The 13,072-nt window shown below is 45.9% G+C and overlaps 1 protein-coding gene across 2 annotated transcripts in view; it reads right to left on the bottom strand.

The window, feature by feature from the left end:
* The window catches only part of CDK12 (cyclin dependent kinase 12), a 32,070-nt gene that overhangs the window by 13,804 nt on the left and 5,194 nt on the right, over positions 1-13,072 (bottom strand). For both annotated transcript variants that reach the window (XM_059489107.1, XM_059489108.1), the window contains exons 2-8: positions 8,720-9,595; positions 5,267-5,443; positions 3,702-3,841; positions 2,035-2,205; positions 1,137-1,326; positions 726-782; positions 134-235 (exon numbers count right to left, since the gene is read on the bottom strand). In XM_059489107.1, the coding sequence (XP_059345090.1) occupies positions 134-235; positions 726-782; positions 1,137-1,326; positions 2,035-2,205; positions 3,702-3,841; positions 5,267-5,443; positions 8,720-9,595 (1,713 nt within the window). The remainder of the gene's footprint in view (positions 1-133; positions 236-725; positions 783-1,136; positions 1,327-2,034; positions 2,206-3,701; positions 3,842-5,266; positions 5,444-8,719; positions 9,596-13,072) is intronic.

Below are 13,072 nucleotides of genomic sequence, written 5' to 3'. Positions count from 1 at the left end.
ACTGTGAAATATTCCTGTCTCCTCCTAACACCCTGCATGGATGGGGCAGATCCAGCTGTGGGAACTGGCCCAAATGAAGGAGCAGCTGCCCTGGGAGTGCTCAGGAGCTGGCAGCAGAGGCAGCAGGACTCACCCACAGCTCCACACATCAATGGCAGGGGTGTAACGCTCCTCCCCGAGCAGCAGTTCTGGGGGTCGGTACCACAACGTGATGACTTTGTTGGTGTAGGGACGGCTGAAAAGCAAAAAAAAACACAAATAAAAACTCATCCCAAGAGCCACAAAAGCCTGAAAACTGCTTGATTTTACTTCCCAGCTGCACTGACACCTGTTGGTGGCAGCAGGGGGGTTTTAAGTGTCTGCACTTCTGAGTTAGAAACAGCTGAGGGAGGCCATGGATTTTACAGCAATCGGGACTTGTTGTAGGTACCCAAGACTGAAAATCCCTGACCCTCAGCAGGCTGCCATCACTGAATGGTGACTGAGCTTGGAGCAAAACTCACTCCAGGGTAGGTCAAAGCAAGCAGAGAAGAAGTTTTGGCTCCTTCTGAGCTGTTCTTCTAATGACAAGTTATTAACACCAGCCAGGAGTGTATCTGTCCAACAGCTGGAGCTGGATGCTTCCACCAAAAATGATTTCTCAGGACTTCCAAGTGAGGGATTGTGTGGATAACTGAGAAGGAAGAAGCTCATCCCACCCAGATAAACCCTTTCCCTTTCCTCACCTCTCCTCCGAGCTGTAGAGTCGGGCGAGCCCAAAATCTGCAAGTTTGATCTGCCCACTGAAAGACAAAAAAACCAGTCCCTGGTTTAAATCAAAGTTAAAACACAGAATTATGGAATGCATTGAGCTGTCAGGGACCCATCAGAACACAACTCCTACTTAAATCCCAGTTAAAGGGTGAGGAAACTCCCCAATGCAGCAGAAAAGCCTCACAAAGCCACATGTGCAGGAATTACTGCTGGACACGCCAGGCTTAATTCTCCACTTCAAAGAAATACAAATTAAAAAAAAAAACAAAAAAAAATCCACCAATAATTCAGTGTCATCTTATCACAAACAGGACAATGCCCCAGAGATTTTTTTAGGTGGATATTGAGACTTTTGGTTGTAATTATGGACAAGATCCTTGTACCTGTTGTTCAGTAAGATGTTGGAGCACTTGATGTCTCGATGAAGGAAATTCTTTTTGTGACAGTAATCCAGACCCTCCATTAACTGTTTCATGAAAGACTTGATATGGTCCTCTGAGAAATGTACCAAGCCAGATTCTAGCAGCCCCATTAGGTCATGGTCCATGTACTCAAACACAAGGTAAAAGGCACCTGGGAAAATAAACACAGAAATGAGTGAAAACAAAGGAGAGACACAAAAAAGAGGAGGAATGAAAGGAGATTAAATTATTGAATGAGTCTTTATTGTGTACAATTCTGATGAAGTTGGGTTTTTTTTAACAGTCCTTTGCTGTTTTGGACTTACTGGGTGTCCTGTTCCCTCAAGGGGTAAAAAAGCCCCAGAACAACAAAGCAGCCCCACCAAGCTGAGATCTGAAAGTAAACAACACTCCAAACAAATTCCTCTGAAGTTCTGGCCACATTTTCCTTCATCCTTTGGTTATTTTCTTACAAGAGTTTGCTGAAGGATTACCATGCATGGTTTGAACTTGTGTTTGGGTTGTTCCCTTCTCTCTCCTGGAAGAGAAGGTCCCAAACAAGAGCCAGGGGCATGCTAAAACTCTTTTTCCACAGTGACTGAGGACAAAGAACTTTTCATACTACTAGTAAGTTTGTTGCCACTAATCATTGTTAAAAGGCTTTTTTTTAAGGCTGCTCTCCTGTGACTCTGCAGGAATTCAATCAACTCCCTCCAACTGGAACCTGTCCTTTGAGGCGAGGCCAGAGCCAGATCCAACCTCGCTGGACCCGCAGGAGAAACACAAAGAAACAAACCCACCCCAGAGCAGAGTTAACACCACACCACGGAGCTGCATCACATCTGTGGTGAACAGAAACCACCCCAGCAGCCAGCTGTACCTTTGTCCTTCTTGAAATCCAGTGCATCTTGTTTGTCTGTGACGATCTCCTTCATGTTGACCACGCTGCGGTGGATGAGCTGCCGCAGGATTTTGATCTCGCGGATGGCCGTGATGGGGAACCCTTCCTTCTCGTTGTCCAGGCGCACCTTCTTCAGAGCCACCAGCTCACCTGCAGGCCAAGAGGGGCACAGCCTGCTCACCTGCAGCCCCAAGGGAGCTGGGAGCAGCTCCAAGCAGGGAAAATGCCCACCAAGAGACCTCCCTGCTCATTTTAGTTCAATCGCTCCTATAGGAGCTCTCACCTATAACAGAGCTGGGCTTCTCCTACAGAAATGGATTTGTAGAGCCTTATAAATAACCCTAGATACTTTGGAGAAACAGAACTATGAAAGATGCACTGTAGTAGGAGCCACAAAGAGTAATTTTAGATGATTGGCTTTAAGATATTTGCAGTATGGTGTGGAAAAGCTGATAAACCAAGAAACACTTATAATATATTGTAATACACTTCTACTACTAGGTTGCAATGCATTTCTACTAGTGGATTGTAATCCACATCTACTCCTGGATTGTAATCCACCTCTACTCCTGGATTGTAATCCACCTCTACTCCTGGACTGTAATCCACCTCTACTCCTGGACTGTAATCCACCTCTACTCCTGGACTGTAATCCACCTCTACTCCTGGACTGTAATCCACCTCTACTCCTGGACTGTAATCCACCTCTACTCCTGGACTGTAATCCACCTCTACTCCTGGATTGTAATCCACCTCTACTCCTGGATTGTAATCCACCTCTACTCCTGGACTGTAATCCACCTCTACTCCTGGACTGTAATCCACCTCTACTCCTGGACTGTAATCCACCTCTACTCCTGGACTGTAATCCACCTCTACTCCTGGACTGTAATCCACCTCTACTCCTGGACTGTAATCCACCTCTACTCCTGGACTGTAATCCACCTCTACTCCTGGACTGTAATCCACCTCTACTCCTGGACTGTAATCCACCTCTACTCCTGGATTGTAATCCACCTCTACTCCTAGACTGTAATCCACCTCTACTCCTGGACTGTAATCCACCTCTACTCCTGGATTGTAATCCACCTCTACTCCTGGATTGTAATCCACCTCTACTCCTGGATTGTAATCCACCTCTACTCCTGGACTGTAATCCACTTCTACTCCTAGACTGCAATCCACCACTACTATACTGTAATACACTTCTACTATACTGTAATTAAGAAATATCTGGCTTCTGATTGTGATGGTGTGAATCGTAACATGTGACTGAAAATAGAATAAAAGTTTTTAAAACACCTCTCAGTTGCTCCATCTCTGGGTCAGAAAATCCAACATTGCTCCACCACAAAGGAGGAACAGAAGTTTACACTAGAATTTCCCAATAAAATCTGACAATTTAAAAAGCAGGGGTTCAGCTGGCACCTGTGGGCACCACAATCATCAAACCACACCCCAGGGCACGGGATCTCACCAGCAGAGCAGGAACCTGGGCACTAAACTCAACATTCCAGAGCTGCTGCTCTCCTGAAAACACTCAATGGAAAAGTCACTCTTGGCCCAGCAGGAATTTCTCCCTGTGGAGCAGCCCTGCAGGGAGCTGGGCACAAACCCAGAGTGGGTTTAGCTGGAGCCACGCTCACCTGTGTCCTTGTCCTTGGCTTTGTAGACCTGCCCGTAGGTGCCCTCTCCGATGATGCCGATGATGTCGAACTTGTCCACGCAGCGCTTGCCCCAGTCGCTCTCCGTCTGCCTCCTCTCCCCATAGCGAGGACAACAGATTCTGCAGGGGGGAAGAGCTCTGTGAGACACCTGAGGGCTCCAGCTCAGTGCCACCCCACCAAAAAACACCTGCTTGATTGGGTTAATCCATAAAACACAACAGCAAAGCTCAGGCATGTTGGCGTCACATTCCTAAAATTAGAATTTCCATTTTAATGGATTTTTGGTGTATAATTCCAACTACACCCAATACAGAAATATTATCCTGGAGGGCTTCAGCTCAGTGCCACCCCACCAAAAAATCACTTGCTTGATTGGGTTAATCCATAAAATACAACAGCAAAGCTCAGTCATGTTGGTGTTGCACTCCCAGAATTGGAATTTTTATTTTAATGGATCTTTGGTGTATAATCCCAACTACACCCAATATAGAAATATCCTGGAGGGCTCCAGCTCAGTGCCATCCCACCAAAAAACACCTGCTTGATTGTGGCAATTTCTAAAATATGACAGCAAAGCTCAGGCATGTTGGCATTGCACTCCCTGAATTGGAATTTTTATTTTAATGGATTTTTGGTGTATAGTCCCAACTATACCCAATCCAAAAATATTATCCTGGAGGGCTCCAACTCAGTGCCATCCCACCAAAAAATCACTTGCTTGATTGGGTTAATCCATAAAATACAACAGCAAAGCTCAGGCATGTTGGCGTCGCATTCCTAAAATTGGAATTTTTATTTTAATGGATTTTTGGTGTATAATCCCAACTACACCCAATCCAGAATTATCCTGGAGGGCATTATCACACTACAGCAGGGCAAAAATGAATATCTGGGATATTTTGCAGGATGCTGGATGTTTGGTTTTTATTTAAAACACTCTGTATAAAACATCAGGGCATTTTGCTCTCTCAATAACTGATTACATTTGTGATCAGGGGAAGTTCTCTATGCCTTGAATGTGGAATTGTGGAATGGTTTGGGTTGGAAGGGACATGAAATATGATCCAGTCATGGGCAGGGACACTTTTCACCATCCCAGGGTGCTCCAAGCCCTGGCCTTGGACAATTCCAGGGATCCAGGAGCAGCCACAGCTCCTCTGGACACCAGTGAAAAATCCAAATTTCCCATTTGGAACAACCAACTTTTAAAAGCAACAAGAGTTTTTATACAGAAATGTTCACCCAGAGGTTTCTTCTGGCTAAATCAAAGAGAAAAGAGCTTTTGGGGTAGATGTGGCTGAAGATTTGGATGTGAACTTCGACCATTAATTCTCAAATAAATGGGACAAGCTGCATTTATCTGAGGGCTCAAATGTGAAACAACCCACAGGAAACAGAATAATTCAGAAACAGGAACCTGTTTTCTCACTTCCCTCAATAAAAACCTCCCAAATCTGTCAAGGAGACTTGAAACTCAAAAAGGATTAAAACTCAAAAAGATGAAATAAAAACAAAATAATAAAAACATCAGAAGTCAGCCTTACTTTGGTCTCTTTTTGAAGGGTTGCTGAGGTGGTGTGGCTGCCTTTGGTTCTGGGGAGTCAGGAGGAGAGGGGTCCCCCCCAGGGAGCTCTGGGGGGAGCGGGAGGTCCGTGAGTAAGTGTCGTGGTCTCTGCTCTCTGTCCTTCTTCACAGGTTTTGGAGGAAGAATCTCTTTTGGACTAAACTCCGAAAAGTTAATACGACACAAAAGTCAGACTCAACACACAAACAAACACAAAAAAAGAAGCTACTGCAGGGTAACAGCTCTGGTTGAGGTTAAAGTGTCAAAATCAGCACGTCAAAATGTAAAATAAACCAGCTTCAATTTATAATGTTAACACACCAGGAGAGAAAAGTGTCAGGGTGGAACACATCATGAAATGAACATACAGGTCTGCACTAGAACTTGCTCATTTTGCACAAATCAGTACCAGTAACTCAGAATTTCCTGTGTTAGCTCAGGGGATCAGCCAGCACCCATTTCTGACCTTTACTTCCTCTATTTTCTCCATTTATCACCATGAATTAACTGCTTGACTTGGTGAGGACCACTATAAACACAGAGCCAGGGCTAAACCTTCCTCCATGAGAAACTTTTAACCTTTTAGCAAGGACTGAAATGTGGCTTTAACTCCCAAATGCTGCAAGTTGATTTTTAAAATCCAATTATCAGGAGTTTGGTTTAGACTGGCAGGAGCAGAACCTGCTTTCTCTTTCATGTGAGGAGAATTCCTGGGTTTGAGTAGTCACAAATTCTCCATGCAAATCTCTGTTTCACCAGAAAAAGGAGAAAATTCAGAGATCCAAAGAGCCTTCCCAGGTCTGTTTTTAGGGCAGGGAGCAGATTTGGTGTTTGAACCACCAGGTCTAACACTTGAGAATAAATGAACTGATGGAAGTAGGTCGTTTTCCCAATTATTTTATTAGACACTGCCTAATAATCTGCACAAGAATCTCTTGTGAAATCTGTTTAAGGAAGGAGGAAGATAAAAAACCACCAGAAATGGGAGAGGTAGATGGGCTGAAACTCCCTTCATTGATAGCAAAATCCTTAAAAGCAGAATAATCATGTTCAAATAGCCACAGAGAATTGTTAAGGCTGGAGAAGATCAAGTGCAACCATGAACAGTCACATTCACCACTAAACCACAAAAAAACTCCGCTTTTGTCCAGAATTAAAAACAACTTTTTTGTAAGACCATGATGGGAAGGGTGAAGGTGTGTCTGGAGAGTGAACCTGCAGTGCCCAGGCTCCAAATGACCAATTACCACTTCTCAATTACCAAAAAAATTCCCATTTTCTTGCTTTTTATCTGTTCCCTTCTCTATTTGCATACCAGCACTTGGTTCCTCTAAGCTCAGTTCCCCCAGGACACCTGGGTTGGTCACCAGGGGGAGAAAACCAAACAGAGCCTTCAGAGCTGCCCAAGTAGAGGAAAAAACCAAGGATAAACACCAAGAACACAACAAAAGCTCCTTGGAGCTCCTTGCCTCTGAACCAGCAGGGATGGAACCCCAAAACCAGCAGGGAGAGCACCCAAAAATCAGCAGGGATTTCAGCAGCCAGGTGAGTTCTGTGTTCCCAAGAAGCTGCACAAGCTCTGCATCAAATCAGGACTAAATCTGTACCAATTCCTCCTTTCCTGGTGAACCAAACCTAAAAGGTAATTCTGGAGAGGTTAAAGAGTCTCCACCTCAAAAAATTCTGTCCTTGGGCACTGCAAAACTCAATTTTCAACCCTGGATTTGCCACTGAGCTTGGAGCTGGAACATTCCCCAGGCTCAGCAAGGACAAAAGTCCAGCTCAAAGAGTTTTGCTCATAAAAATGAAGGTCATTGGTGAAGGGTGAGATTCTGCACAGTCAGGGCCACATGGAACTGCCAGCAAAACAAGTGGGATTTCCCATCCTTTTATTGGGAAAAAGTCACACAGAGGCATTTAGTGAGCCCCAGCCCTGAGGTCAGGGGTAAAACACTTTTACAGAGCTAAGTCACACCTGGGTGGTAAAAAAAAACAGAGTTCTAGGTGTGAGGGGTTGAAAAAATAAAATAGAAATTTGCAGACAACTTGTGGGATTGGAAATGAGGGGAAATCAGCAGGAAGCTCAAAGCTCCTGCTCAGCACAGAATTTTAAAATCATTAATATTTACTGAACATCATCACACAGGGAGGCAAACAAACACACCCCAGCCTCACTTTTGGGTTGGAGGCAATGGGAACATTGCCCTGCTTATCAATACCAGAATCATCCATGAGAATAAATCCAATTATTCAGAGTATGTAACACTTCACCACAGTGATTGTATTGGGTTAGGACTGTGGGACAGCACACTGGTCACTGAAAATGTGCTTTACTCCCCAGTCCCAGCACATCTTTAGTGATGGGAGGATAGAGGAGGTTTTAGGAATTACAGGCTAAGCAGATCAAATAAAAAAATATATCACTGATGATATTAATGGCACTGCAACACACTAACAGCTAGAAAAGGAGAGAAAAAACAACTATTTGGGGTTTTTTTTGCCTTTTCCACTCCATTCTGGATATTCTGCTCCTTTCTTCCCAGCAAAAGAAACCCCCTGAGTGGGGTTTTCAGATAAATTCATCACAGAAGCCACAGCCACCCCCAGCCCAGCCAGAGGTGCAATCACAGGACAGAGCCAAGGCTGCATGTTTGGATCAGAAATAATCAGGAAATAAAGTTAAAGCAGGTGCAGTTTCACTCATTTTTAAACTTTTCAAACAAACCATACCTACTTCTCAAGCAATAAACTGCTTGCATCAATTACTCAAGAATTAAGACAACAGTCAAGTTAAACCAATGCTGGTTTTACACATGGGCATGGCCTGTGAATCTGGGACAGAAAAAGCTCTGCTTTGTGTATGTGTTAAGGATTTTTTAGCTTTTTCCTGTTCCTTGAGTACAAGTTTCTAAAGAATTAAACAAATAAAAAAAGGAATTTTCAAGTAAGTGTGCAAGAGAGAGGCAAATCCCCAGCTCCCTGTAATAACCATGAGCAAGGAGTGATGTGAAACCTTTACCAAACAGCAGCCAAACCTCTTGTTTCCCACAGAGATAAAGAGACAACAACCTGCAGGAGACCATAAAACCTGGGATAACTCCTTTAAACCAACACCACAGTTACACTCTGCAGGATACGCTCAAAACTGTAAAACCAACCCCAAAAAAAAAAACCCCAAAAGCCTTTTTTATGTAAGGCTTTGCTGTTAAATTCTGTTAAATTCTAAAGGGGATGCTCTGGTGTGACCTTACCTATCCAAGTCACATAAAACCTGGGATAACTCCTTTAAACCAACACCACAGTTACACTCTGCAGGATACGCTCAAAACCGTAAAACCAACCCCAAAAAAAAACCCCCAAAAGCCTTTTTAATGTAAGGCTTTGCTGTTAAATTCTGTTAAATTCTAAAGGGGATGCTCTGGTGTGACCTTACCTATCCAAGTCATCTTCCCCAACTAAAATAGGGGGGAGCGGAAGCGGAGGCAGGGTGGAAGTTTTCAGGTGTGGGATAGCAGCCGTCACAGACACTTGGGTTTTTGGAGCCACCTGCACAGAGGACTGGGAGTTCACCTGAGAGGATAAAGTAGACGTCCTTGGGTGGGAAGAAGATGGCAAAGACGTTGGGGCTGGAGGAGGAGGGGCCTGCACAGGAGTCACCGGAGGAAGAGGAGGGACAGCGGGCGATGGAGGCAGCGGCGGCAGCGGCGGCGTGGGAGGCGGAGGGGTGGTGGTGGGCAGAGGGGGAGGAGGGGATTTGATGGCGGGGAGGGGAGGTGGAATCTCCTTCTCTGCTGTTTCTGTCTCCTTTGGAGATACCAGGTCCTCTGCCACTGCTACAGGCTTCGTGTCCTTTGTTCCCGTGGCTTTGGAATCCCTCAGTGGAACCGGGTGTTTCCTCTCCGAGTTCTCCTCCGCCTTGGATTTTGTTGTCTCCGCAGGGGCTTTGGGCTCTGCGTTGGTGTACAGCGAATGAACCGAGTCTGTGTCGGGAGCTTTCTCAGATTTAACAGTTTTGGTGACCTTTTTAGCCTCTGTCCCAGCCTCCTTCAGCTCAGCCAAGCTGTTCTCCTTCCTAGCCAGGAAAACAGGGGAGCCTTTTGCATCCTTGCCATCCACCTTGGCTGCAGCTGCTGCAGCGGCCGCTCTCTCCTTCTTCTTCCTGCTGAGCTCTGCTCCCAGGCTGGAGTTGAGTGGGAGCCTGCTGGGGGAGATGCTGGAATGGCGACTGCGGGAGCCAGACCTCTGCTTCTTGCTGTGAGATGAGTGCCTGGAGTAGCCAGGGCTGCGGCTCCGGGATTTCACCGATTTCCTACGGAGAGAAAGGAAAACGGAGCTTCTCTCACCCTCTGAGCTGCTCACCAACGGCTGAGTGTGCTGTTGGTCAGCTCAGAGAGGCCACAACACCTGTGAGGAGAAGCTGGAAGGAGTTTTTGAGTCAATCAGGAGCAGTTTTGTACCATCATGATCCACCCTTCCTGTGCCAGACCCACCACGAGGGAAGGATCAAAGCTGGACAACCCCAAGGGAGAGAGGAGATCACAGCTCACACACCCAACAGAGACTCTTGAAACATTTCAAGAATATTTAGGAATATTGCACAGGAATTATGTGTAAATTTAAAGGAAACCATGGATAAAACACCACTGCCCTCATGGGAATGCTGCCTCAGGGAATCGGGCACCTCAAATGCTCCTTTCACCCTCTGAGCTGCTCACCAACAGCTGAGTGTGCTGTTGGTCAGCTCAGAGAGGCCACAACACCTGTGAGGAGGAAGCTGGAAGGAGTTTTTGAGTCAATCAGGAGTTTTGTACCATCAGCACCCACCCTTCCTGTGCCAGACCCACAGCCAAGCCCCAAGAGAAAGAGCTCACACACCCAACAGAGACTCTGGGAATATCCAAAGAATATTTGGGAATATTTCACTGGAATTATGTGTAACTTTAAAGGAAACCATGGATAAAACATGACTGCCCTCATGGGAATGCTGCCTCAGGAATTTGGGCAGGAGGAAGGAGTTTTGAGTCAATCAGGAGCAGTTTTGTACCATCATGATCCACCCTCCCTGTGCAGGACCCGCTGTCCAAAGCTGGACTATCCCAAGGGAGAGATCACAGCTCACACACCCAACAGGAGACTCTTGGAACATTCCAAGATTATTCAGGAATATTTCACAGGAATTATGTGCAACTTTAAAGAAATCATGGATAAAACACGACTGCCCTCATGGGAATGCTGCCTCAGGGAATCGGGCACCTCAAATGCTCCTTTCACCCTCTGAGCTGCTCACCAACAGCTGAGTGTGCTGTTGGTCAGCTCAGAGAGGCCACAACACCTGTGAGGAGAAGCTGGAAGGAGTTTTTGAGTCAATCAGGAGCAGTTTTGTACCATCAGCACCCACCCTTCCTGCACCAGACCCACAGCCAAGCCCCAAGAGAAAGAGCTCACACACCCAACAGAGACTCTGGGAATATCCAAAGAATATTTGGGAATATTTCACTGGAATTATGTGTAACTTTAAAGGAAACCATGGATAAAACATGACTGCCCTCATGGGAATGCTGCCTCAGGAATTTGGGCAGGAGGAAGGAGTTTTTGAGTTGATCAGGAGCAGTTTTATACCATCATGATCCACCCTCCCTGTGCCAGACCCACCATGAGGGAAGGATCAAAGCTGGACAACCCCAAGGGAGAGAGGAGATCACAGCTCACACACCCAACAGAGACTCTTGGAACACTCCAAGAATATTTAGGAATATTGCACAGGAACTATATGTAACTTTAAAGGAAATAATGGATAAAACACCACTGCCCTCATGGGAATGCTGCCTCAGGAATTTGGGCACTTCAAGCTCCTTTCACCCCTCTGGTTCTTTTGCTGCTATCAGAACTCAAATTCGCATAATGTGATTTGGAAGAAGGAAAAATAGACCCCAGGAATTTAAACTCTATTGGTCAAGGTCTTCCCATACAAAGTATGGGCTCTAAATCAGGTGTGTGTGCAGAAATAATCAGAGAAAATCTGTGGTGGGAGAGAAGCAAGGCAGGGAACACCTCACACCATCAGGGCTCTCCCCACTGAGGGGAAACTGATGGGAAACCAGATAAACACTAAAATGGAAGTGGAAACTGGAATTTCCAGTGCTTATATCAAATTCCTGATAAGCCAGAACTGTTTCCTCCACCCCAGGAGGAACAAGGATTGGGCAGGGTGAGGCAGGAGGCTCTAATGCTGTGGTGGGCTCTGATGCCAACAGGACAACCAAAAATTCTGAGTTCAAATACTGAACAACAGACACAGCACTCCACTTAGGACACATCTAACTTGGAAAACACAAAATTCTCCCAAAACAGTCCCACAGCAGTAATAAAACACATTTAACAGCAGCAGTTCAAACACAGGTGACACTAGCTCCATACCCAGAACATAATTAACAACGCCAATTAGTTTCATCCCCAGACAATAAACATTTGGAAAATAAACTGCAGCAGTGAGACAACAGGAAATTCCTGTCCCAACAGCAGCAGCACCTTGCAGGAGGGGCAGCTGTGAGTGTGGGAGGTGAAGGGGATCAGAATTCCTCTCTCCCACCTGGAAGCACAAGCCCAAGGCTGGTGCTGAACAGCAGGGCTGTAGGGGAGTCCTTACCTTTAAATTTGCAATAAATATAAATATACAACCAGAAGGAGAGAAAAGCAGGGTCTGCAGTGCCACAGGCGTTTCCCTCCTCTTTTCCCAAGGTTTCTGCTCAGGGACTGACAGTCTGGGCTGCTTTTGTCTGGCACCTTTCCAGCAGCTCCAAAACATTTGCAGGTTATGGAAAACATTCCTAAGGAATCCTGTAGGATGTCACTGACTGCAAGCACAAAGTTTTGGGGTTACCATTCCCTGCTGCAATTCATGCAGGATGGATTCAAGATGCTGCAGTGCCCCTTTTTCTGCTCCTTGTATTCCATCCTGCCCCATGAGAACCCCCAAGAGTTCCAATCCATGGAATTATGGAAAGGTTTGGGTTGGAAGAACCTCAAAGCTCATCCAGTGGGGCAGGGACAGCTTCCACTGTCCCAGGGTGCTCCCACAGCCTGGCACTGGGCACTGCCAGGGATGCAGGAGCTTCTCTGGGAACCTGTGCCATAGAACCTCCTCACCCTCACCAGAATTAACCCAGCTGGATGCACAGCAATCAAACCAGATCAAGTCACCAGATCCAAAATAAACATCTCCAAAAGTCCACTTTTACCTTTTTTATGGTGCCAATTTACAAACAGCCACCAGGGGCACCAGCCTGGAGCAGGAGAGGTGAGGGTGGGGAAGTCTGGAATGCTCAGAACCTCTCACAGAAGCAGCTGGAATGACTCCCTGACTTTCCAGCAGCAAACATCCACACTCCAGGAACAAATCCATCCATTCCCTCCCATTCCTCTTCACCCTTCACTAACAAGAATTCCCTCCAGTTACCACACAAATAATTGCTGTTTCCAAGCCTCTTTTCCAGGCTGGTGTTCACAGCTGCTTTGTGAGACCTGAAAAAGGCTCCACATGCAGCAAACCTCACCTCCCATCCTCAGAGCATCAGCAGCCCCCAAAATTCCAGCCCAGCACCTGCTGAGGGGCCTTTTATCACTGCAGATCTCAAAAAATAAACAGGCAATAAAGTGCAGAAGATGCACAGGCAGGTTTTGCTTCTGGAAGAAAATAATTTCCATCCTCTGGAATTATTTTTTTTGTAACTTTTACCCCTTTCTCCTTTAATTTGTGAAGCCTTGGTGTCACATTCCACACCCAGCT

The sequence above is a fragment of the Ammospiza nelsoni genome, chromosome 26 (assembly GCF_027579445.1).
Source record: "Ammospiza nelsoni isolate bAmmNel1 chromosome 26, bAmmNel1.pri, whole genome shotgun sequence".
In the NCBI taxonomy this organism is placed as follows: Eukaryota; Metazoa; Chordata; class Aves; order Passeriformes; family Passerellidae; genus Ammospiza; species Ammospiza nelsoni.
Note: the sequence above shows the minus strand (reverse complement) of the source record. Positions and strands in the feature narration are given on the sequence as shown.